Genomic DNA, 26,647 nt, shown 5'->3' with positions numbered 1-26,647 from the left:
CATATTCTTTGGACCTGCTTATCCCTACAGCCAGCCAGCAAAACTTGTTTTCTACTATAGTACGACCGTAGCATATTTAGCACAAATGGTGGAGCTCGATGAGCACGGACGAATCCGGTTTAACGCTGTGGGATGCAGGCAACGTTATCACGCAGCGAGGAATCCAGACACGAATCCAGCCAGCAAACTTTCTAATATAGTATGACACCTATCTTTTAATACTTTACAGCCAGCCATGTGAAAATTGTATATAACACCAGCGCATTGCAACAAATTGACAAAAATTTTTTACAAAGAAAAGCACAACCTTGGTTCCTTATGTACACGAGACTATTGCCACTCTTTTAATTTTATAAATGCTTGCTACGAGCATCGCACGCCGCGCATTATAATCTTCCAACAGCATGTCATGCGATAATCGTATATTGAAATTCATGAGAAGAAACTGAAGCGAGTAATTCATTTACGTTGCCACGTTCTGCTCTCCGAAACAAAGGTCACTTTTGGCTTCTTACGAGGACACTTTGTGCATCGCCACTGTAATGTCACTGTGCTTCATGATCAAGATGTTCCTGCGAAAAGAAAAAAAATACATTGTTTCAAATGCAGTGCAGCATGTGATTTCCCACAGCATAGCTAGGGGCATACAATACAAGCCCCCGGGTGAAGTATCGACTGCCGAGCCAGTGCCCCTTTAGTGCCACTCACCTTTTTGCAATAGTGAGCCAAAAAGCCACTCTTGCAATGTTGACGATAAAAGTGGCTAAGAATTAGTATCAAAGCCTATGACGAAATGGAAACTAACGACTTCGACATCAATTGCAACAGTTCACCATTATCAGTGTCAAAGCCAAAACCCCTAATGTGGACATCATAACTAGAAAATAATAATAAAGCTGCTTACTTTAATATGGATTAATCGGAGCTTTATTTTAAAGAGATAATACATCTCAATCAGCTACTAACCTGGTTATATGACACGCATTAAAATAAACAATTGTCGCAGCATACCTTGATCTCCACATTTTTGTTTACATGTAACAATATATCATTTCAACTTGTGATGCGTACAATATTCGTTCACCCCACTTTCTCAATTGGTAACAAAATGACGTACATAAAACGACGCAATGGAATATACCTAAGACTTGTCATAAAATATTGTATATTTATATCATATGCACTAGAATATGTTATGCACTGATAATTGTTTTTTTACCCTTTTATCTGGCAACAAAACTGACACCTTTTTTTTACAAGGAGTCATGTTTACATTGACCACAATACCTGCGGTCGGAACGCAAACAAAAAACAACAACTCTGATAATGTATGCACTGTCCTTGAAATTGATTGGTCCACACCCGAGACAGCTTTCTTTAGAGCCTCGTCTCACATGGTGTTGGACCAGAAGACGCCAAAAGGCGCACAACTCAAAGACAATGCACAATCAGAGTTCTCAGTAACAAGACAATGCACAATCAGAGTTCTCATACTCTGATTGTGCATTGTCTGCGAGTTGTGTGCCTTTTGGCGTCTTCTTGTCCAACGCCATGTGAGACGAGGCTCTAAAGAAAGCTGTCTCGGGTGTGGACCAATCAATTTCAAGGAGTGCCAATATATTATCAGAGTTGTTTTGTTGTTTGCGTTCCGACCGCAGGTATTGTGGTCAATGTAAACATGACTCCTTGTAAAAAAGGTGTCAGTTTTGTTGCCAGATAAAAGGGTAAAAAAAACAATTATCATATTTTGTTACTGGCAAATGAGGTTTCCAATGATGTTATGCACTGTAAGCCAAACGTGTTTTATGGTACAATATGTTCTTGGTGAGTAACAGGAGGGATAATAGGGGATGGGAGATGCCTGGTTAAGATTGGGGGATGCAATTTTCTGTACCAACTGATGGAAAATACTGTATTATGATACAGTACAAGTTAAAGGATACAGTAGACCAACACAGAATACAGTATTTCGTGTTTCGGTTCATAGAGTAAAACGCACTCAGCACAGACACTGATGCATTTAATACTTAATCACATGCATAAAGGGTTTTTGTTAACTAGCATTTTATTAGCTTTGTGGTTATCCAGAATTTTCAGCTTACCTGAGCAGGGCTCCGCTTATTAGGTCAGCTATCTGGGTTTTTATGGTATATACATTAGCCTCTATTCTAACCCTTGTCTCAAGACTACTCAAAATTACTGACTATATTTTGATGAGCAATACAAGTTTATACGGCATTTTTTTACATCTGATCCATCATCATAGAGCCAAGAGTTATGATAGTAAAAAAAAACATTCAAGACTTTAATTTGAAAAGGACACCGTTTGTAGAGTGGGTTGGCAGGTTTGTCAATTACCATAATAATATAGAACTATGTATGACTTTTATGAGACAAAAGGTTGCAGAAAATCGTTTAACAAAGGTGCGTAAATAACACGTAAAACATAAATGAGTGGCCATTAGACAAAACTGTGCAAAAGCAAACTTTCTAATAAAACATCTAATGTTAAATGTGATTAGTCAATACAATACTTGGACTTCCAATTGTGCTTTAAGCGTGTTAAGTAAATAGCAATAATACTCTTATAATACATGGCTGTTATCAGTAATCCACTATGCGCTGTAAAGTGCAGTGCTGACCCATTGTCCGACTCCAGACAAACCACGGGTACATCCATGGGGTCGGGTGACAGCTGAGTGGCCTGAGCCGCCAACACAGACACCACGCCAGCGTGCTTCTCTGTGAGGGTGCCTCGACCTGCAGGAATGCACAAGAGACAAAGATTCCCCACATAGCCTTTAATAGACTGTTGGGGCAAGTGCTGTTAGCCAGCACCAATGAGGGCCGGCACGGCACACGAGGGTGTAGGTGGCCAACACTACGCCCGGCCGCCTTTGTTTCCCCAGTGGCACCAGGTACTCATTATAGGCTGAGTCGACCCAGGGGAGGCCCCGGACCAGTTCAGATAATAATCACTGGTGTTGGCCGTGAGCAGGATTCGAAGCCGGGTTGCCAAGTTCGTAGCACGGCGCGCTAACCACGGCACTGCCGCACCGCGCACACACACAGCACCGTCACAGTAATGCGCAGGAAAACAAGAGTGACATCACATATCACGACCAGCAACTCGCATTCGAAAACTCGCGTCATGAATGCATTTTTTCTACACTTGGGCATTTCCACCAAGTTAGGCATCACATTCAAACCATTTCTAATATATCTGAAACAATTTTATGGATATAAATTTGACCATAAACGAGAAAATATTTTTTATCGGTGTGTTATGAAACTGCATGCACAACCACCATCCAAGCATGAGTGAAATGATTAGTTTGCGTACATCCAAAACCACTGTATCTTATGAGTATTTATCCCGCATCAAGAAATACACATTCATGTAATCTAAATTAATTCTAGATTTGAAGCTTTCATGACTGCAAGGATTCATACTCTTTGTTTTTTTCGGTAAAGTCACGTAGGTAAAATAAAATAAATGAAAACAACTAAATTAAATCACGACGTTTCGGAGGCAACACAAGCTTCCGCCTTCAGGTGGAAATGGTCACAGTATCCTCCCGGATACTACCAAAGATTTGTCCATGAAGCCATCCAGATATACAAACACAGACACAACTTCAACCAAGAGGATGGTTTTAAATTGTGCAATCATTGGAAAGATGTTATCAACCAAGTCAAACTTTAGCTGCCTTATAATTGTACAGCCATTTCCATTTCTTCCAGTTGGCTGCGCTCGATCACCGCTCGCTATCACCGCTCGCTATCGCCTCTCCGTCCCACTCACCCCCCTGCAGCATAACAAAAGGCGGCTTAACTTAGCACCCCCCCCGCCACAGCCCTTCCTGACTCCTCCCCCCACCCCCTTAACCTGTATATAATCTCGGGTATCTTAGAGCTCTCTTCACTTGATACAGCAATTTTGCTGTGACGGTTTCCACCTGAAGACGTAAGCTTGTGTTGCTTCCGAAACGTCGTGATTTTATTTAGTTGTTTTCATTTATTTTATTTTAATCTAAATTAGTCATTGTTGGTTGACTTACAATGCCCAAGTTGAAAGGTCCCATTATGATTATATTAATGATTCTCCTGAAATGCATGTGTACAATTGTGAAACTGCCCACATGCCAACCAAACGACCACATTTTAGGCACGGTAGTGCATGCCTGTAAACCAGAACTTTGGAGAACAGGTTGATCGTAGTGATCCTACTTCCAGCTTAACAGCTACAAGGTATCCTACTCAATAACGTAACTTTCTCATAGACGTATGTGGCTATTTTAGTGGTACCCATAATAAATAATCAATCGGCCAAACTTGTCATTGCACAACCCTCTCTAAAGTCAATTGTGAAACTCAATGAAGAATTTCTCAAAACCCATTTTTCTCAATTATTTAAAGTCTCCTAGTCTATTCTGCTCTTACTGCCCTTAAATTACCCGACCTATTGTTAAAACGAGCACATTGTACAAATGAGTGTAAGATCATGGTCACCAGCATTATTCATGTTAAGCGGCGACTATCATTTACACATGAATTGTATTGTGCAAGTGTCTGTGCAACTCATTATCCAGTGTTGCAAGTTTCTGGTTGACTTACTTCCTAGATTTAGGCCATGGCTGTCTGTACACAGCACACCCATCACACCGGGACTCTTCATCCTGCCAAAGAACAAACACCACACACATTCGACCACAGTGAGGGAAAAAAGTATTTGATCCTCTGCTGATTTTGTACGTTTACCCACTGACAAATAAATGATCAGTATATTATTTTAATGTTAGGTTTATTTGAACGGTGAGAGACATAATAACAAAATCCAGAAAAACGCATGTCAAAAGTTAGAAATTGATGTGCATTTTAATGAGGGAAATAAGTATTTGACCCCCTCTCAATCAGAAAGATTTCTGGCTCCCAGGTGTCTTTTATACAGGTAACGAGCTGCGATTAGGAGCACACTCTTAATCTCAGATTGTTACCTGTATAAAAGACACCTGTCCACAGAAGCAACGAATGAATCAGATTCCAAACTCGCCACCATGGCCAAAACCAAAGAGCTCTCCAAGGATGTCAGGGGCAAGATTGTAGACCTACACAAGGCTGGAATGGGCTACAAGACCATTGACAAGCAGCTTGGTGAGAAGGTGACAACAGTTGGTGCGATTATTCGCAAATGGAAGAAACACAAAATAACTGTCAATCTCCCTCGGCCTGGGGCTCCATGCAAGATCTCACCTCGTGGAGTTGCAATGATCATGAGAACGGTGAGGAATCAGCCCAGAACTACACGGGAGGATCTTGTCAATTATCTCAAGGCAGCTGGGACCATAGTCACCAAGAAAACAATTGGTAACACACTACGCCGTGAAGGACTGAAATCCTGCAGCGCCCGCAAGGTCCCCCTGCTCAAGAAAGCACATACACATGCCCGTCTGAAGTTTGCCAATGAACATCTGAATGATTCAGAGGACAACTGGGTGAAAGTGTTGTGGTCAGATGAGACCAAAATGGAGTTCTTTGGCATCAACTCAACTCGCCGTGTTTGGAGGAGGAATGCTGCCTATGACCCCAAGAACACCATCCCCACCGTCAAACATGGAGGTGGAAACATTATGCTATGGGGGTGTTTTTCTACTAAGGGGTCAGGACAACTTCACCGCATCAAAGGGACGATGGACGGGGCCATGTATCGGCAAATCTTGGGTGAGAACCTCCTTCCCTCAGCCAGGGCATTGAAAATGGGTCGTGGATGGGTATTCCAGCATGACAATGACCCAAAACACACGGCCAAGGCAACAAAGGTGTGACTCCAGAAGAAGCACATTAAGGTCCTGGAGTGGCCTAGCCAGTCTCCAGACTTTAATCCCATAGAAAATCTGTGGAGGGAGCTGAAGGTTCGAGTTGCCAAACGTCAGCCTCGAAACCTTAATGACTTGGAGAAGATCTGCAAAGAGGAGTGGGACAAAATCCCTCCTGAGATGTGTTCAAACCTGGTGGCCAACTACAAGAAACGTCTGACCTCTGTGTTTTGCAATAAGGGTTTTGCCACCAAGTACTAAGTCATGTTTTGCAGAGGGGTCAAATACTTATTTCCCTCATTAAAATGCCAATCAATTTATAACATTTTTGACATGCGTTTTTCTGGATTTTTTTTGTTATTGTCTCTCACTGTTCAAATAAACTTACCATTACAATTATAGACTGATAATTTGTCAGTGGGCAAACGTACAAAATCAGCAGGGGATCAAATACTTGTTTTCCCTCACTGTATATCCACATCCATTCAGTTTGAGACATTTCTGCCATCTTCAAATGCCAATACCAGCCATGATGTTAGCTCAATGCTGGATGAAGGCAATCCCAAAACCAGTCGCCATACCTTGCCACGACTTACTCCCAAGTTCTGTAATGTTACGATCCGCCGAGCACCAGCACACAACGTTGATCTATCTCATCGCTCCATCTCCCCAGTGGACGCCTCTCGGGCGCGTCCCCCTCGTTCTGCATTAACCACACGGCACTTGTGTGGCGAACATGCAAACAAACATGCCCTGGTAAATGTGGGCATTGTCTTTGAAACTGGCCTACACCAGAGGACAGCCTTCTTCACGGGCTTGTCTCACCGGTGAACGCCAAAAGGAAAGCAGTACACAAAGATCCCCCGTGTAGCCTTAACAGACTGTAGGGGCAAGTGCTGTTAGCGAGCACCTATGAAGGCCGGAACGGTACACGAAGGGGTGGGTGGTCAGCACCACGCCCGACCGCCTTTGTCTCCCTAGTGATGTTTACACACCGCACCAGGTACTCATTTGAGGCTGAGTCGACCTAGGGGAGGGCCCAGGACCGGTTCAGAGAATCTTCAATGGTGTTTGGCCGTGAGCGGGAATAGAACCCGGGTCGCCGGGTTCATAGCGCAGCGCGCTAACCGCTCCACCACCGCTCCCCACCAGACAATGCCACGCGCATCAGAGCATTTATAGGCTCGGGGTGAGCAACTACAACATCGGGACAGATTTTTGCTCGTTTCAAAGCTATTTAAAGGTGCTCTCGGGACGATGTCACCAGCCTTCGTCGAGTGTATTCAGACTCACGTGTCGTCCAAGTGCTTCTCCAAGACAGACTCCATCGTCTTAACGAGCCGAGTGTATAGTAAATCGCGACTGTTGTTGCGGATAAATAATTGTGATCAAAGATAGGGAAGCAATCGACTTGCCGCGCGCGCCCACAGCAATATGCAATCACGTGAGAATCGATTCCACTGCATCGATTTTCACATGTAGATTCTTAGGATCGTGAGGCCGAAGGCTAGGAGGCGTTTCCGGCCCCGGGGGAATCGAGTCGGCTCAAGAGCAATGAAATGGAATCGAGATTTTTAAATCGGCACCAATCGATCCGGGAAGCAAGGTAATCGGCAACTCGCTATGGAGGCCCATTGGGGTCGCGTGGCGAGTGAAATCGCGTTTTAAAATAACACGTGTGAATGAGACCTGATAAAGACCTCACACCTGATGACGATCGATTGTATATTGCGATCGAAACGTCGTGTGTTCAGATGATTTAGATGGTTTTGCTGCCATGCATTTCCACACGATGAGCCACTTCGCTGAGCTATAATTTGTGGCCAGGTCGCCGCGTCTGAAAAATAAGCTAATAGCTCAGTGAGCTTTACCTGATGAGATTAAAAACAATTGTTTAGTTTTACTTGCATATTTTTTAAAGGTGATTTGTTTACTTTTCCTATAAATTTCACTCCTATCGCGTTGTATTATTTGTTGCTGTAACGTTCTGACCTGCTCCCTACTGGACAAGAGCTTTATAGCTCATCGGATTCCTCCAGTATAAATAAAGATTCAGATTTCTGAGATATGCTCTGTCAAATTGTGATGTTATCTTCACATGGCGACGATCACCGCCGCATTCAGTTGACCTACAGCTGGCCGTGCCGGCCACGTGGCACGGGCCCTGCCACGTGACAAGGGCCCGTGCCACGTGACAAGGGCCCGGCCACGTGACAAGGGCCCAGCCACGTGACGAGAAGCAAACGGACCTCGGCTCTGCCGTTTATTTGCTACAGTTCGTATTTTGGCAGCTATAAACTATAATATAAACGTTTACATTTTGAATTTGAAGGTTTTGCGGATTTGAGATTATTTTAGTCAATTTTAAGCAACGTTTAAGATATGTTCTTTAGGAATTGTCTTTGAAAGTACCTGCACAGTTATTTAATTTTTGAAATAAAAAATGTTTGAGTATTATTATTTCGTGTTCAAATCGTAATGCAGTACTGTATATACATATAATTTATGGATTTTTTTAAATCAAATATAGGATTCAAATGTAGTGTTATGCTTTGAATTTGAACTGTTAGAATGTTTTGATATTCTCAAAAGTGTTTTTATATAAATGCGTTAAAGTTAATCCGATTGTTTTATTTTCAGCTAACTTTTAAGTTACGAGTACACTCCGAAATTATTTTGGAAATTAATTTCCAAATTCAAAACACTCCCAATGTGTCCACTGTCAAATTTGGCCAAAGCCAGAGCAATTACAATTCTTGCAATTGTATGCATCGTTAACACGGGTACGTTACACGTATACACAACGTAATGCTTAAATACACAACGCATGAAGTAGGTCGCATAAAGCAAAGTATTCCATTAGCACCTACAGTATTTCAATCCGAGTCATTTATGGGAGTTTTTAAACTTTGTTTATGTAGCTGGCCACTGAACCTGTTATCGTATTGAACAGTGTTAAAATCCTGATACAGGTCACATCACATCCATCCAGAGTTGCTAGAATAAACACCAATTTGTGTGTCAACTGTGCTCTTCCTGTAGAAAACCCATCGTGTGGAATTTTCATCACATGCTCAGTGCCACCAACATGGATGAGACTTTCCATGTTTGTATTATCAGGGAGACACTGAAAATAGACATTTGACTAGTGTGGGTTGCATAGACTTGAGAACATAACAGTGGAATACAACCAATTATATTTTGATTGAAAGCTTTCGTGACTGCAGTGATTCATATTCTTGGTTCTTTCGGTAAAGTCACGTTGAAGGGAAACAATAAAATAAGGGTTTTATCTATATTTTATTGTTTCCCTTCAACGTGACTTTACCGAAAGAACCAAGAATACAACCAATTATGTAAAAAATTGATTCTTACAGCTCATCGGATTCCTCCAGTGTACATATTCTGATTCTGATGTTGCTTCACGGCCCTCACCTGCCAACCATGTGGCCCTGCAGCCTGAACCAGGGCCGTAATGTCCAATAAGCAGTTGCCAACTGTGGGCCCACAAAAACTAAAGGGCCTACGAAAAAAAACGTGACCATGTTTGTATGATAAAACATGTAACCAAGATATATTCTTGAATAAATATATTTATATAGCAAGGATAGGCACAGTGTATATAGAAAGAGGCAGTCATGTCAATTATGTTTTCATAAGGTGAGAGAAATTAACGCAGGAGATGGGCTTTTCGCGATTTTTTTTCCGTGCAAAATTAGCGACATCTTCAAATGGTGTTTTTCTGACAATCTCATCCTTAATAGAGACTAGCGCAAAGGGATACAAGCGTCTGATGGTGATCGGAGATAAGCGAGTTACAGCGGCGATAGTAACATGGGCAGTAGCACTAACTGTTGTAAGTTACCACTGATGGCCTACAAGAACCTTAATCCGACCCTGGCCTGGACACATCGTTTATTGTGAATGGTGGTCACCCACACAAGCACGAGTGGACCTCGGCTCAAACCTGCTTAGCTTCAGAGATATGATGGCATTTGGGTACATTCCAGGCCATTTGGTTATTGACAATGACTAAACGCGATATATTTGACTGTACTTAGAGGAAGGTAGTACAGTAGAACTTACAAAATACACGTTTGTTTGGGTTAGATCGCGTAAATATATGAACGTTTCGTTAAAACCACCACCAACTGACAGCCAGGTTTGGCTGTCGCCTGTTGAAGCTGTCGCCTTATGATGCTAGTTGTAATTACTGGCGAAACGTCGTACTCAATGTGGCTTCGCTCTCCAACACACTGGTGTGCTGTACTAGTGTAGTGGTTCACACGACAGAGGCAGATACTTTTTGGAGGCAACACGTTTATTACAATACGCCCTAACCACGATGGGGTATAGCTGCCCCTTCACCAGCTACCCTAGGGAGGTATCTCCTCCGGGCTAGCTAACCCTCGCTCACACGGGGTGGCTATCTCGGACCGGACCCTGGCTCGGGTCCAGGTCCGGTAGTCGGGCAGGTCTTCTCCAGGTGACGGCTTCGGTCTTCAGTCTTGTCACAGCAGCAGCCCCTGGACCCGTTCAGGGGTCTGGTTCATGTTGCCAGTCCCGGGGCTTCCTCCGCCCCTGGCCACGCCTCCCTTCTCGAGCCTTCGAGAGGGACCTGGTCCTGGTCCCGTGGCCCCCCCGGCCCCCTCCTTGCCGTCACCTCTGGTCACCAGGCCTCCGGGTTCACCTGGAGTGCCATGGCCCCCGGCGAACCCCTGAGCTGTCCCTGGCAGGTTTAACGACACATTTACGTTATCAAACCCAAAAAAAAACCTGTATTATGGATGATATCTGTCGCGAAAGCCTACGTGTTAAACTGACAGTATAACTTCTTGAATCTGCAGTGACGTGGGGACACACGTCGCAGAAGCTATATTGCCGAAGGGTTGCCCCGCAAATTCCCCTCCACTTACCCGCGGGCAAAATCATAGATAATACGATTAAATTGCTGATGAACTCCACTCATCGTCGAAACATTTGTGGACAAAGTACGATAGGAAAATCTGCAGATAATAGGAAATGTAGGGCCCCGGATAATGAGTGCAGGCCCTATAACTCCTGTCGACAATAGGAGTTGCGGATAACAGGGTTGCAGATAAAAGGAGTTGTACTGTTTTTTAAATTGCTTCCCATAAAGCATTGCAAACTCATTCCATACATTCTTCATTTGTATCCTCCCTTACCCAAGGTTTTGCTCAAGCATACGTCACAACTATAACTTTCCAAAAGCCATTCGTCGTGCCTGCGATTGTTTCAGTGAACATCTCATCCATGTCAACCCAACACATCATGGCATTTGTAAACTATAGACAAGCAGTCAACTTTTTCAAAGTTACGCTTTGGTTGAATCCACCAAATATGGAGGGAAGCTATGAAATGTACGGTGCATTTAAAATGACACATTTACCTATTAAGTTGGCAGTGTCAACTAAAGAGACATACATCATTACCTGGTATATATTTGAAAACGCAATCTATCTACATTGCGATGATGTGTCTTTGATCTATAGCATTGTTAACGGCGATATATTATTAGAAAATATCAATGCCCTGGACATAACTGGTTTCACATTTACCATAGAAACACGTGAGTACATTTGTCTATGACTTTATTCTTTATATTCTTGTTCTAACATAGCTTTATGCGTGTCTGTGGCTGCAGACAATGAATCTAAAATTATCGTTTTTGTCTCTGAATAGAGGTTTATTTGCTTAATGAGCCCATATTCAACAACATTTCTACTTAATATATTAATGGGTCCAATCATACAGTTGATGGCTCTTGGTGTGTTTCGTGGTTTTCATTTTAGAGATAAACGACTAAGCTCGGTTTTTATTTAATCACGTTTCCTGACCCAGGGTACACTCCAACAATAAACAGGGTTTGGCTGCTTAAAATATGTTAATTATTGCAAACAATGATTTTAACCGTCTTCAACTGATGTCCATTCAATTAAGGCAATTTAAAAGGACGTACTACTTTTATAATAATCACCAGAGCTTGACACGTGTGTTAGGTGTGGGACTGATATGGCAACACTGAGTCATCCCTCATATCCGTGGGTTTTTTGTCTAGCCCAGTTTCCTCCCACATGCCAAATCATGATATTGGCGAAGCATTCCAATGCAGGATCTTCCAGAGAAGTGTTGAGTCTCCGTGAGGCTAATTTGCTTGGTAAATCATTGGCATGACTGTTGAATGGTACATTGCACGAAACTGTTTACCATGTATTTTTGGTATGTTTTTTTCTGGAGATAATATTACTAATGGCAGTGTTGAAATTGTCAGTTCATGCTGAACCTGAATCATAGCCTTATACATTTTTCAGTACTCATGAAGTTCTCATTACATTTTGTTGTAAAGAGTGTCGTCTATAAATCATTGTTTTCTGTCTCTTTTTTTCATCATCAGATTTTAATTATGGCTTTGATATATTGCTCACCACCCTACCACCTAAGAAAAGTCACCTGAAATATGAGAAAGCCATTTCAGAAAGCCTTAAGGATTTCTCAATAAATTTTTGGATTAATTATTCTGAGAAGACATCCGCCATGCGCATTCTATGCTACAACACAAAAGAAGGAGATGAGCTACTGTCAGTTGTACTCCTCCGACGGGGAATTGAGTTCAGTGTTATGGGGTATGTTATAAACTTGTTATCCATTAGTTGTCATTTGGTTTAGCAGTATTATGCCAACAAGAAAAAGTTAAACATTCTAAAATAAAATATTGGTTATTAGTTCACCATTGTTTTTTTTTTAACAAGTGTACCTAAATGCTGCCATCTCCTCTGAGTTATGGCAAGGAAATGATGGTGCTGAGTGTCACCACCTCGTATGTGCGAAGGTTTCTCTGGGTACTCTGGTTTCCTCCCACATCCAAAACACTTGCTAACAGATACTGACCTAATGCAGGACCCTCGTGTATAGTCTGCTCAAAGTGTCTCTCTGCTCAAACACGCAAAAGGAAAATATTTATCTTCATCAATAACCCTGCACCCATGGTGGAAATTCTATATTTCCATGGCAGGGGCCATTTAGTGCTTAGTACAGTTGCTGCTGGCACTCCACAACGTGGTAATCATTGTATCGATCTAAAGCAGGATTTGAACTGGCTACCTTCCAACTGTGAGCAAAACCCTAGCACAACCCGGCCTATGCAACAATATTAACCCGTATGTGTGCGTGTATTTTATTCAGAAAAGTGTTCTACTCCAACAACTGGCTCGATTTACCATTAACCACCTGGCATTCGGTGATGCTGACTGTGAGTAGCACAACGAGTTTGTGTGAAATATACATCAATGGATGGTTCATGGACTCTGTAAGCACCGATGCCCATGGCCCAGTCACCATCCCGCCGAAGGGAACCGTTATTATTTGGCAGCTGCCAGAGGAGTTTAACGGTGAGGCCTGTGGTTGAGTAGACTGGTGCTTCCAATAGTTTTGGGTGACATTGAATGTTGATAGTTTTTTTTAAGTTTCACAAATCGTATGTGATCGGCCAATTCTTTCCTCCAGAGGACTGCTTTACAGATCTGTGCCACAACCACGGAAATTAAAAACGTCGTGTGCACTATTTTCTGGATTTGAGTGTTATATCCTCAATATTTATGGACTTTTATCCAGGCAATAGGGGAGCAGTGGCACAGTGATTGTTGCAGTCTGCTTTAATCCTGACGACCTGAGTATACCTGATCGTCTGAGTTCGATTCACATTATCGACTGATATCATTAATGAGTGATTTATGAACCGGTCATGAGCCTCCCTACAAACTATACTCATCATTGAAGTATGGCCTAGAAACCTCCATGGCTGACGTGGCATGGGGAGACCTTCAACCAAAAGTTCAATGACAAATGGCTGTAAATAATTTTTTTTGTTAATTCCATCCCAGATTTTACAGTTTCCCTCAACAGACACAAATATTCACGATTGATTTGGCCAAACATCCCGAGCAGGACTGTCCTGAAAGTGGGTCAATAGACCCTGTTTACACGGGTGTCCCTGGGTAAACAAATAGTTTAATGTGTTAAAGAAACTGATGCATAAATCGGTAGCGAATCAACTTTATAACCATACATTATTCATTGCACGTAATACCGCCGTTTATATTTTTCCTGTGACCCAAGGCGAATCTCTCATCTATCAGTGCAGACACTTTGTATCCTTAAGTAAGCAATTCGTGATTCCTTGTATTTTTTTCTCTCTCAGGACAGTCTTTTCTTAAACGTTGGTCACAGCATTTGCATACAGTGACCTACTCTGGCAGATCATATCACAGTCTTTGTATTGTCCATTTAACCAGCAGCAGCACAGTACTGTATTGCTGATCAGAGAAAGGAAGCATATTAACGAAACCCTTCAAACGACTGCCTGAAGTGGCAAATGTGCTAACATGCATTCTATAATCTTGATTTGAAGCTTTCGCGACTGCAGGAATCCATACTCTCTGGTCACGTAGGTAGAGAAAAATAAAATTAAAGAAAACACGACGGACGCTTGTGTTGCGACCGAAACGTCGTGTTTTTTATATATTTTATATTTTTTTATGTCTACGTGACTTTACCGAAAGAACCAGAGAATATGTATTCTATAAATAAGAATGGTTTGTGATGTTTTACATATAATGCATGATGTGTGTGTGCGTGCATGTGTTCCTTTTAATCGTATATTATGGTGTTATTATTGCAGGACGATTTAATGATGAAATTAAGAATGTCGGTCGCCTAAGAAACGTAAACATTTGGAATTACATCCTTCCGTATTCATATATAGCAAATTTGTGCCATGGAAAGGTGAGATCGCGAGTTTTGGGAAATGTCTTTCAGTGGACAGATAAGCACAGCAAGACAACAGACGTAGTGATACTCGATAACAAGCTAGGTAAGAAAGTACGAGGCACATAACGGCGTTTCCGATGGTAATGATTATTACATTAATCTGGGCTCGCAAATATAAACACCTTAAAAATATATATGCTACAGTATGTACAATGATGTCACTATAGCATGTGTCAATATAAAAGGGCATACACGGATGATTCACACATTTTCAAAAGGTAAGTGTACACTCGCAGGGAGGTTAGACGTGAATTGATTTAAAAATATAATATTACAAAATCAGGAATACTTAATGTGCATTGCCATCCAAGTCCGATTGTTAATTTGTAAGACCGAACATTTTTCGTCAGTGGGTGTCTCATGCGCAGTATTTCGAAGGTCGAAAATTCTAATCGAGCCCGCCTGGCTTAACAAAATAAATTGTACTGTGGGAAGTAGTTCTTTGACCTGCCATAGGAATATGGGGTTTCCAACACTAGCTCAAGCCTATCAATGGAAATGACCACCCAATGATGATTTAAGTGTGAAAAGTTCAACACTTGGCCCATACGCTTTATTATAAATCAAGTCACCAGCGCCAAGGCAAAATCAATTCACACGAAGGGCTTTGGCACGTGCTGTTACACAATAGGGACGGCGTTAAATGCACAGACACAAACAGCAGGAGCTCGGACAAAAGGAGAGGTAGTTGGGAAGGCGCATCCCCCAGGGTATGAGAAGTGATGAAAGGCCGGAAGGGAAAGGCAGCATCTTTGTAATGGAGGAAGTAGGAGTGAGAGATGTTTAGCAGTTGATTCATGTTCAGTAATTGATTCAAAAACGTTATGTGATTCACAGTAAGGCTGTGTAGGATATTGCAAATGACAGATAAATTGTCAAGTTCAAGGAAACCGAGGGCCCTTGTAAAGATAGCTTAAAAGACGCTACGAATATTAAAAGCGTTCATTCAAGCTCTGTCGCCCCGACAGTTCTGTTCTTTCACCTGAAGAAGGCTACTTGTGTTGTGGCCGAAACGTCGTGAGAATGTTATAGTTTTATTTTATTCTCATTCTACGTGACTTTACTGAAAGAATCAAAGAAGATGAATCCTTGCAGACACGAAAGCTTTAAATCTAAATTCATAGTTAAGACTGCTTCAGAATAACTCTAGCATCAGTATTTCTAACATGTACATTTCCATATAAATGTATTGTTAGCATAGTTGGCTATGTACACTGCGAAAGAAAGAAGTTCAATATTCACAAACACTGTATTTCAGAACATGACTGAATAGGAAGGGGGTAAAATGTTTTTTTTATATATTTCAAATTTTTAGCAAGGTGAAAACCTGCTGACATGCATTAACCCTTTTGTAACAGAGACCTTGGCCCATTTGTAAAATTTCACATTAATTTTTATAATCCATTTACTGGGCATGATTCAAACGTGGAATTTTGAACATCATTGTTCTACCTAGTGGCCTACCCTCATGAATTATGAAATAAACGTGTGAATAGAATTTTAGTTTGTAGAAAAATGCAAACTGGTAGAATGTGTGCGTTATATAGATGATGAATGAATTATTGACGTTACAATTGTCTGAATTTTTTTTTGCAGATTCCTATGAATACGTTACTGCTCTGTCAACCAGCAATAACTTACACTTGTGTGCGAATGATAATGTTTTACTCTGGAAAAAATCGCGGTGTGATGTAAACGCCACAGAGTGGGAATTCACTAATTCTTTTAGAATGCGGAATATACAAAAAGACAAGTGCCTAACGGTAGTCAATACAGAACAACACTCACTTATGTCAATATTTTTGTTCACTCAGGAAAGCCTTACGATGTCTCAAGACAGTTGTTTAGGATAGTTGTAATTTTGAATATTTTATTAATTCCACATGTATGAGTGGATCTTTATACAGATGGCTGAGTAACTTACTTTCTGTGTTCCTGCTGGCTGCCTCATAGGCCTACTGGTGGCAGGCTCCTACACAAGATGACTGTACGAACTTCGGTGTCTGCCCTCAATACGCTGATCATTTAAGGGTAAGGGCTTATTTAAATCAGCCAGGTAACTCACGATGCACACCGGTAGGGCAATGTCCACGAATCCCCGACTGTCCGCTCGGCTTGCTCGCCTATATCTTTTCCCCCAACCTTCTAGAGCCCCCTCGAACTTTCTATCTGCCCCCAACCTTGAAGCCAATCTTCTTCATTGCCCCCTGACTAACGCTCCTCGATAGTTTCCTCATTCACCTGGCTGCAAACTCGAGTCCCGATCCTCCTCCTGGGTCCGTGCCGTCACCGTCAGAGACTCTCACCCAGATCTGGAAGAACGCTGGCGAACAAAGTGGGACAACGCTGACGTCCAGAATTAACCCCTCATTCGAGACCCAGACATTGCACGCACCTCCTGCCTTTTACTTTCCTCGAAGTCATCGGTGTAACCGTCAACCGCATGAGAACATCAACTGGCCGATGCGCACATCTCCCTCATGAATGGAAATCTAAAGACAAGCCACAGTGCGACTGTTACTATGCAACCCGAACTGTAGATCATATCGTAATCCACTGCAGTCTGCGCTCCTTTATGGCTAGCAGACCTCGACATTGCCATTTATCTTCCGAACTTGTTGTCGTCGCCATACGCAATAACGGAGTAGAATGTACCTCATCTTGGCGGGCTGTCGTTCTACAATTTCCCTTAGCCAATCAGCTTGAATCGCCCTGTGCTCGACCAATGAGCGCTGGCGATCAGCCACTGGCACGAGCAGGAGGGCTTTGCTCAGCTTGGCAGAGCCGGCCTATCGGGGCTTATAGGTGCATATATGTTGAACGACAAAGCCGTTGGGCTGTGTTGTTTGAAATTGCAATCAATAATGAGGTACGTCTCAAAAAACCTCTACATAGGTAATAAGTTAGATACCTACAGCGTGCGGTTTTGTATACAGACTATATTTCACGTACATATTCCTACAGTTATGAATATGGTCATGCATAAAAACGTGTTTTTTTGCAGGGGTAATTTCATTGTATTTGATAAGGGACATTGTGTTTATTATTAAACCAAAAATAAAATGGCAGATTTACGTGCATATTGATGATGTAAAGTGTTCTCTTGAGTCTCTAACACGAGTTTTATTTTTTCTTTCTCAGCTGGAATCAGCCTTTATGGGATTACAACTCGACCAAGACTGTTGGCCATTGAACTATGGATCCTTTGTTCTGAGTCCCAAGGGAAAGCTTATGAATGTGGACAGTGGACAATGTGTGGGTTACAAAGGTCCTTCGAAAGAAGCTAAGTTAATCAATTGTACAGAAGCAGAAATCTTTAAAGAGATTGAAGGTAATTCAGCTCGTTGGAAACATGCATATTTGCAAACTACTGGATTTGTTTAATCCTAATAAAGGTCCTATATCCAGCGAATATTTCCCTCATGTCAGGACTTTTTCCTAATATCGGAAGAGCGTTCCAGATGGCCACAGAAGTGCATCTGAAAGCGCGCAATGCAGTGACCGTCTTTGTCATATATGTGTGTGCCTTGCTGTCATTTAACACGGTCCAGACACAAGCAGAAACCCCGGGATGGCAGGATGGAAGTTCTGGAATGAAACTTGGTACCTCCTGCAGCATTCCCACCCCATGTCATGGAGAGAAGCGCACAAAGCTTGCCAGGCATTCCGAAACGCGTCTCTGCTGACCGTACACAGCGTCGACGAGAAGGTAAGCTGACCTGTGATTCGAGGGTTCGTCTGAGACAGGGCTCGGTTCCAGAGCCGCATGCCCGGCTCTTTAAGGAACTGCATTGCGGCTCTTGAAATATGGAGGTTTTTTTATACCAAATTCGAAACAAATGGCTTTGCTTGTTATTTTGGTTGCCGACCCCCTGGTGTGAGAGGATTAAGCGCGGTATAAGATATGAACGTAAGATAAACCATGTGGTTTTGAGTGTCGTACTTTTGTGTTCCTCTTTGCCAGTTACTTTGGTGTCACGGCCACTTTTAAAAACAAATGCTTTGAGTAATTGGACAACACCCCGAATTTCAATGGTCAGTGCCATGGCAGGGCTTGACTCGAAATCAAGTGTGCAGATTGAAAACATGGTTGGTGATCAGGAATAAAATGGGTATCACTTTAAGGGAAGTCAAGAGTGCTTGTCCTTTTGAGAGACTGGCATTTACCACGGGAATGTGAAATGTCTACATCATGTGCTAATGTACACATAACAGAGCTAGCAGAGCTAAGGCTACTCCAAGTTTGTGGCTTAATTGGCTCAGGTTATCGATTTTTTCATACATTAGCTTGTATTTGGATTTGATAAACCATTCCGGGTCTTAATTGATTGTTCACGCTTACGGTGGCTTTCAGACCGCATCCATTATTTTCGTCTCCCCCCTCCTCTTTTCCGAACATAGATGGACTCGTCTATCTGAATAACTCCCAAATCGCTCTCCGTGGTGCTCACGTAAAAAAAAAACGCAACTTTTTTCAAATGTTCTTGCTGTGGTTTTCACACCTGATGATGATTGCTTGTGTTGCAGTCGAAACGTCGTGAGAATTTTATTGTTTTATATTTTTATTATTTTATTGTTTCCCTTCTACGTGACTTTACCGAAAGAACCAAGAATATTAGCTTGTATTCTTTAATAGCTAGTTTAAATCTGATTGGTTGTCCCTGTGAGGTCGTGACACCTATTTAACAAGTAGGGTAAGGTAACACTGCACTTCTGACTCCCTGGATTGTTATTCTGATGTCCTGTCCTGATGATGTTTGATGAAGTTTCCATGAGATGCAGAAATGTCTCAAATTGCTGCATTTAGTTGTGAGGCGTCTTATCCTTCAACTCACTGGTGTGCTGAAACAGCAATAATTTGAACGTTAAAAGCTTGTATGTACTCGTAATCACATAGCTCTGTCGGAAGATTGAGGGTCTGAACGACACACATTTGTTTAGATCAATACTTGGGCCTAATTCCACAAAATATGAATACCGTGAAAATGTCAGTTATCAATCTTGTATTTGCAGTTTGCAAACAGATAGATTGTTGCATTGAAGGATTGTGAGATGCTAACGGCTGGGGGAGGGCTTCATCCAGCAGTGGGTAGATCATGGCTGCTGATGATTTAGGGGTGTCATAGGTGAACAAAAAAAACATGGGAAGTGTCCTTCGATGGATAGACTACAGAATATTTAACATATTCAAACTAAACTATTTTTATTTTACCAGGTTAGGCCCACTGAGCTGTATAGCTCTTTTTTAGAAGCGACCTGGCCACAAACGATAGCTCAACGAAGTGGCTCATCACTTGGAAATGTCTAGCAGCCAAATACTCTCATTTTCTAGACATTGCAATACGTGCCTCATATGCAGCATACAAAATTATTATTCGTGTTGTATTAATGTAACACGAATGTTACATTAATGTGACATTGATGTACAAGGGCAATTGCTTGCTGTGGACAACTCACCCTCTCTCTGCTGCCTTGTCTGATGTCCCAAGCTGTGGTTGGACCTTGTTGCCAATGGAGAGTACTGGATCGGCCTCACGGATACAAATAAAGAGTCAGTGTTTGTGTGGCACGATGGAGCCGCCTTGAAACCTGCAATGCGTAGGTAAGTGGAACTCTACGCAGGAAACAGCATTTCAATTAATATTCCATCAATTGTGTTTCTAAAATAATTTTGAGATTGAAAGATGGTTGAATATGCAATGATAGTAAGCTTTGCACGTGTCTAAGGGCTTCAGTAGAAAGTATTTACCCTGGAAAGCCTCACTAAGGTTTATGTTTCAGCAATGGATGCTTTGTCAATTCTATTCATTAGTGTTTTGTGTGTTGGAGAAAGCCATAGTATTTGGATAAAACCCGTGCATACGATGGATAACACTCAAAGCTCTGCACAGGCTATTTTCATCAATTTGCTCTACTGCCATCTCCTGTCCCCCAAACAATCTCGCAGATTTTGGGAATTTGAGTGATCCACCAACTGTCTCCGCCAAAGTGCTGTACTACAGACATGTGCCACCATACAACGAACAGTGGACCTCTTTCCGGAACTATGAGGACTTTAACCTTAGGTTAAAAGCAATTGTGCACTCAATAAGGCCTTTAGAGAAGATGTTGAGACATATAGAATATGATGGGGCGCTGCGATGTCGAAATGTTAACTACCTCGCTTGCTATACAGGAGCTTGTGGTTTCAATACCCGACCCTGTGACGCCTGCTGTATATTTGGAGCTTGCATGTTCTCCCCGTGGTCGCGTGGATTTTTCTGCGGGTCCTCCGGTTTTTCCCTCCACATCTAGAATCAACACGCGTCTAGAATATTTGGCTCCCATAACTGTCCACCTGATAAGCCACTTCTGTTGACCTATAATTTGTGGCCAGGTCGTTTCTTAAAATATCTATATATAGCTCAGCGGGCCTTACCTGATCAAGTAAAACAAAAATAGTGTGGGCGTTCCTACTGTTTTGTCTTGTCCATTGCCCTGTTTTCCCCAGCGTCTTGAATGATGACAGATCAAGGGGAGGACTGCTTGACTGTGTTTACCTCTCCTCAAGCAGCGACTTCTGGAAGGACGACGAGTGTACTAAGAGCAAGGGTTACATTTGTAAAACCACTCCATGTACGTTTAAGAGCAACTAGCTGATGTTGTAGTTTGTTGAAATCACCCTGTAGCTTAGCAATCACGTCATCCGGAGAGTGGCCAGCAGTAATCAGTATCGTGTCATCTGCAAAAAAGATTTACCCTGGAATGATCCAGGTCAGTGCCCAAGTCATTGACATAAAAAGAGAACAAAAGGGGGCCGAGGATGGAACCCTGTGGAACCCCTTTTGTTATCTTAACACTGTTTGACCTCCAACCATCTAAATATGTTTGGCTCAAAACTGGCGCTGGCAAAAATAATACTTAAAAACACGATAATAACAAACTACTACTGCTGCTACTTCTCCCAATAATAATCAATTACTCTAAATATAAAACTAGTGAAGCAATGCACAGACTCAATGGCAACGTAAAATATTATCACAGTCTAGTATCAATAATGGTGAACGATTGTCCTTTAAAAACATCTTATTTACTTGAAAGCACAACTCAAGCGCACCTCCATATGTATACTGACCACTTGTACCATGTGCCGCCCATTTAACGAATTTGATGCGTGTCCACTCTTGATTACCACAGCAACGTCGCTGTTCGAGATTCACAAATTGAAAGGATTAAGTGAAAACGAGGCGGTCACGTGCTCTGCTGCCGATACCTTGTTAAACGCCATGGAAACTTGCCTCCGACGTGAAAATTGCACTGGTGTCGTGGAACTGCCCAGAAAATACTGCTTGGCAGAAACGAGCGGCGTCATTGGAGCCAACTCTAAATCCACGCTGTACGTCAAAGCGCGTGAGTAGCGCGCCGGACTTGCCTTCCGTGTGCCATTGGGAGGATCGTCAATGGAAGGGTCGCAAGTTCGAATCCAGTCGGGATTTGACTCGGGTCCACTGTCCCTCCACAGAGTTAATAAAACGGGTGCCGCTTTGTTGGAAAGCTCCCAGTTCTAGATTTGAAGCTTTCGTGACTGCAAGGATCCATACTCTCTGGTTCTATTCGGTAAAGTCACGTAGGTAAAAAATAAAGCAACAAAAATCACGACGTTTCGGCCACAACACAAGTGGCCTTCATCAGGTGAAGGGGAGCGTACTGTCAAATGTAGGTGTGAAGTGAAATACGCTTCTATGGAAGTTTGGTATATCACTATTTGGATAAATACCATTGAAAATTAGTTTAATGTTTGGTATGTTAATGTTTGGTAAGCTCCCAGTTGTCATCCTGTGGAGCACTGGCTCCCTTCATTGGGATGTCAAATGTACAACACTGGCTGGCAGGGCATTTGACTTAGATGAACTATGAAGAGAGTGACTTAGTAATGGCTCGTCCCTTTCATAATTAGAGTTCATTCGAGGCAATTCAGTTCAGTGAGTTTCTGCAAACGATTTTCTCTTTTGAATTATTGATAACCTGATATCATGGACTGTCTGAAACACAGCAACCACAGTTTGTCTACAAGTGCATAGCTACCTTTTTCAAACATCGGTTGCAGGCAGTTAACAAGTTATGCCCCCTTTGACTGGCACATTGTGAACGTTGGGGATGCAAACAGCACTGATCACGGTACAGTACTCTAATTCCCACCTCCCAATTTCCCCAAACGAGTCCGGAAAAGTCACGTGGTAATTTTAGAGATTTTTTGTGCATGGTCTACTGTTTATCACGTCGTACCAGAATGTGCCAAATGTCAAAGCGCCCCGTCAAGACGTCCCCGTGCTCAAATCACCATGGGCAGTATTCATGCGGCGTTGGGGGAGGTTCACTTTTGGGTGGTGACAGTTTTACTTGGCCACCATTAATCAGAATAATTATTTATACTCGAGGAATCAGATGAGCTATAAAGCTCCTTTTCACAGATTTCCAGTCGGGGCGGGTAAGAACGTTACAAAAACAAACAATACAAAAACATGATTGTAGTGCAAGTACAAGCAGGGTAAAACAATCACCCAACCACATACAAAATAATATGGCTGCATCAAGAATAATGTTTATATGGTGAACCGACAATTAAATTCACCATCTCCAAATGTAAAAAAAAAAATTGTAAAGAAGTCCAAGCACACGTGTGAACGGTAAGGAAAATGCAACACAATGGACGGTAAGAACGTTACAACAAACAATACAAACGCATGCGAGATGGTAGCAGGTAAACAAATTTCGTGTCCTCTTCTGCAGATTGCAAAATGGGCTTGAGTGGATTTTTTTGTGACTCCGGACAGCCGGTTGTAGAGACCCCCATCACTGTCATCGTGTGCGAGTGTTTGCCTTACTTCATATCGCCTGAGCTGAAGGGTAAGTACCGTACATTGCCACATTTCCACAATATTATATTTTTTTATGATACTACACACAATTTCACGATTTGGGCGTTTTCCCTTAACTTGGTATTTCACGTCGCTTACTTCACAATTTTGTCCTCTACGAATGTAAATGTCTTAAAAAGTTATTCAGCTGCAGTTTCCGCAACATAAGCCCGCCATACAACTTTATACATTTTTACACGCTCCATAAAGCTTACAATGCACTTGTCAGATATTGATGACGTCATATATTTATCCGGAAAAGTTTTACGGATAAATAATATACATGAATAATATACATTAACAATATACATAAATAATTCACAACAATATACGTAAATTATATACGTGAACTGTGTATAAATAATATAGATAAATAATACACATGAATTCTGCGCATGAGCAAAAATATATAAATAATTTACATCAATTAAATACATAAATTAAATACATGAACAATATACATAAATAACAAAGAGTAATGGCTACTCAGGTTTAGAACTTTGAACTGTTAATGTGAACTTCATTGCTATTTTGCAAGCATTGTATCACGTGACGGAAGATCAACGACTCCCTTGTAGCATTTTCATATTACGGCAGCCCAAGAAAATTGACGTGCTGTCTATTGTAACACAAGCTACATGCGGCACGTGTTACTTAACCATGAAGTCCCTTACTAGAATTAACATGCCGTTTTGTTCACAACCTTTTATTGTTTGCAGTTTGTGGCAGGACTGCTAAAGAATGCACGCGTGGATGTACGTTAGCCACTTGCGACAACTGTAGACCTGTCTGCAATGGTGAGCACGCTTTGAATGATTAACGTTTACAGTGGCGTGTGCGCAATGCGATTTAATCGGAGTGAATATATTAAATGTGTTACGCTCAATACATTTACAATACTCGACGTGCCTTTGTTGATCCACTTCCGGATGAGGACAGCTGTCCGTGCGGTTGTCGGTCGTGGGAGTTGTTTGGCGATAACTTCTCTCACTCTGGACAGCACGGGCGGGTGAATGGTGGGCACCCAAGATCAGTTCAGATGTCACTTGCCACTGACGGTAGCCGTGGCTGGGAATCGAACTCAGGGCGCCGGGTTTCGTAGCGCAGTGGGAAAACCACTGCACCGCCGCTCCGCCTACATGATGCTTGATGGATACACGGAGCACAAATGTTAGACATGCAATGATTAGGCATACATTGACACATTCGTTTATAAATTAAGCTCTCGAAAAATGCACTGAAACCTGCACAGAGGAATAATGGCGTTATTATATATTCAGATTACAATACATTAAATAGTGATTGTACGAATTAATTATTTATAATGTATGCAAGTTCTAAGCATATTACATTTAGGCTAACTCGTAAAAACTGTATAAATGAGCCAGAAAAAATATTAACACAGGCATGAAAATGAGAAAAAGATTGTTTATTTATATAATTGGAAAGCTAAATTCCGACAATTCATCAAATCGCTGGATGGTGATTTGTTACAATGCCTAACATTAATCATTCATAAGTCTTGGGTATGGTGGAGCAATGCCGAATTGGAGTAACTTGCAGGAAAGACAGGTGGGTGGGTTGTGCTGAGAGAGGTAGTCCACATCTCACCCCGGTGGCGAGATGTTAACTACCTCGTCTGGTATGCAGGAGGTCGTGGATTCGGTCCCCACCAGGCTTATACGTGAATAATTCCGTGATAATACTGACGACGTGATTCGTAGCTAATACCTGCCGTGCAACGTGACGTTTCAGATGCTGGGATGAAGAGCACACCTCTGATGCGGCTCATTTGGCACAGAATTGTGAACAGTGAATTCTATGCCTCCAAAAACGGATCACACCCCAAGGAGAGCTCCAGCATCTTTGTGGACGTCCGTGCACCTTGACCTTCTGACAATGCGCCAGCCTCGCCTGCTGTAATCATATCCACCCCGCACCAGATCCCTTGCCGTTATGCTCGCGTCGTTCGTCATCGGGTTGGTCACTTTAAAATCTCAACCTTGTTTCACGACATTCATATTTACCGTGACATATATACATATATACATATGTATATACATATATATACATACAGTAGTAGCATTGGGGAGCTGTGGCATAGTGGTGAGCACACGTTGCTACGAAGTTGCAAACCTGATTTTGATTTCCGAGGAATGACTGCGTCACCATTGGGTTATATCTCACGTGATCCTCAGCCTCCCTTCGGCAATCCGCACTGACCAGCATGGTGAAGTATGGACCAAAAAAAATCCCCTATAACCGACAGCTTGGGGAGGTCTTCATCCAGCAGTTAATTGAGAAATGGCTGGATTTTGTTGCGTGTATGTACGTATGGACTCAATTAAAAAGTCGCTGTCTTCTGGACATAGTGGCCCCTGCCATGGGATCGTAGAATTTACACCACTGGCTTAGGGCCACCAAATGGAGATTTACACGACCCCACACTTGTTTGAGTAAGGAAAGGCTTTTTTTTATTTGTGTAAATATTGTAGAGAGAATGTTGCCGTCCCTTGTTTCGCATTTTCCTTACCGGTCACACATGTGCTTTTGCGTTGTATTTCTTTACCCCCCCAAAATTTGACTTTTAAGCCAGAATGCTACATATGGATGCGGTGCACGTGAATCTAATCGTCAGTTCACCATATAAACATTATTCTTGATGCAGCAATATCATTTGTGTGTGTTTGGGTGCTTTTTTACCTTTCTTGTTCTTTGCACTACAATCATGTGAAATCTTGACTTAAAGCTTTCGTGATTGCAAGAATTAATATTCATCTTCTTTGGTTCTTTCGGTAAAGTCACGTAGAATGAGAATAAAATAATAAATTAATACAAATAAAATAACACAATAAAATTCTCACGACGTTTCGGCCACAACACATTCTACGTGACTTTACCGAAAGAACCAAAGAAGATGAATCCTTGCAGTCACGAAAGCTTTAAATCGAAATAGAATTAATATTCTTTGGGTCTTTCACTAAAGTCACATTCATTTTTTGTTCTACGTGACTTTACCGAAAGACCCAAAGAATACAATCATGTTTTTGTACTGTTGTGACGTTCTTACCCGCCCCTAGTGGACAT

At 42.0% G+C, this 26,647-nt stretch overlaps 2 protein-coding genes and 1 long non-coding RNA gene across 11 annotated transcripts; 1 reads left to right on the top strand and 2 right to left on the bottom strand.

Moving 5' to 3' along the window:
- Positions 1–195: 195 nt before the first annotated feature.
- Positions 196–7,294, bottom strand: LAMTOR5 (late endosomal/lysosomal adaptor, MAPK and MTOR activator 5). The gene is made up of 4 exons (XM_032966714.2): positions 7,110–7,294; positions 4,618–4,679; positions 2,643–2,760; positions 196–572 (listed from the first exon to the last, which is right to left on the bottom strand). Exons 1-4 carry the CDS (start codon positions 7,142–7,144, stop codon positions 512–514), a joined length of 276 nt encoding a protein of 91 aa, XP_032822605.1. The 5' UTR covers positions 7,145–7,294; the 3' UTR covers positions 196–511.
- A 489-nt stretch (positions 7,295–7,783) lies between these two features.
- On the top strand, positions 7,784–26,236 carry LOC116949413 (uncharacterized). 9 transcript variants are annotated; one of them, XM_076072026.1, is made up of 16 exons: positions 7,786–8,091; positions 8,457–8,599; positions 11,008–11,406; positions 12,232–12,460; positions 13,020–13,086; positions 14,515–14,706; positions 16,260–16,426; positions 16,617–16,694; positions 17,805–17,994; positions 18,215–18,372; positions 20,153–20,265; positions 21,154–21,278; positions 21,840–22,052; positions 23,433–23,549; positions 24,280–24,357; positions 25,316–26,236. In XM_076072026.1, exons 7-16 carry the CDS (start codon positions 16,394–16,396, stop codon positions 25,447–25,449), a joined length of 1,239 nt encoding a protein of 412 aa, XP_075928141.1. In that variant the 5' UTR covers positions 7,786–8,091; positions 8,457–8,599; positions 11,008–11,406; positions 12,232–12,460; positions 13,020–13,086; positions 14,515–14,706; positions 16,260–16,393; the 3' UTR covers positions 25,450–26,236. The 9 variants fall into 9 exon arrangements, with proteins under 9 accessions (XP_075928137.1, XP_075928141.1, XP_075928135.1 ...); XM_076072020.1 differs by having other exon boundaries at positions 13,020–13,225; XM_032966710.2 differs by lacking the exon at positions 11,008–11,406 and having other exon boundaries at positions 13,020–13,225.
- On the bottom strand, positions 9,454–20,259 carry LOC142930071 (uncharacterized). The gene is made up of 3 exons (XR_012946025.1): positions 20,121–20,259; positions 16,905–16,986; positions 9,454–10,545 (listed from the first exon to the last, which is right to left on the bottom strand). It is a non-coding gene; the product is annotated as an uncharacterized LOC142930071 (long non-coding RNA).
- Positions 26,237–26,647: the final 411 nt, after the last annotated feature.

Source organism: Petromyzon marinus, chromosome 36 (assembly GCF_048934315.1).
Source record: "Petromyzon marinus isolate PM22_M1 ecotype Great Lakes invasive population chromosome 36, UKy_Petmar_22M1.pri1.0, whole genome shotgun sequence".
Classification (NCBI taxonomy): domain Eukaryota; kingdom Metazoa; phylum Chordata; class Hyperoartia; order Petromyzontiformes; family Petromyzontidae; genus Petromyzon; species Petromyzon marinus.
This window is presented reverse-complemented; position numbering and strand designations above follow the sequence as displayed.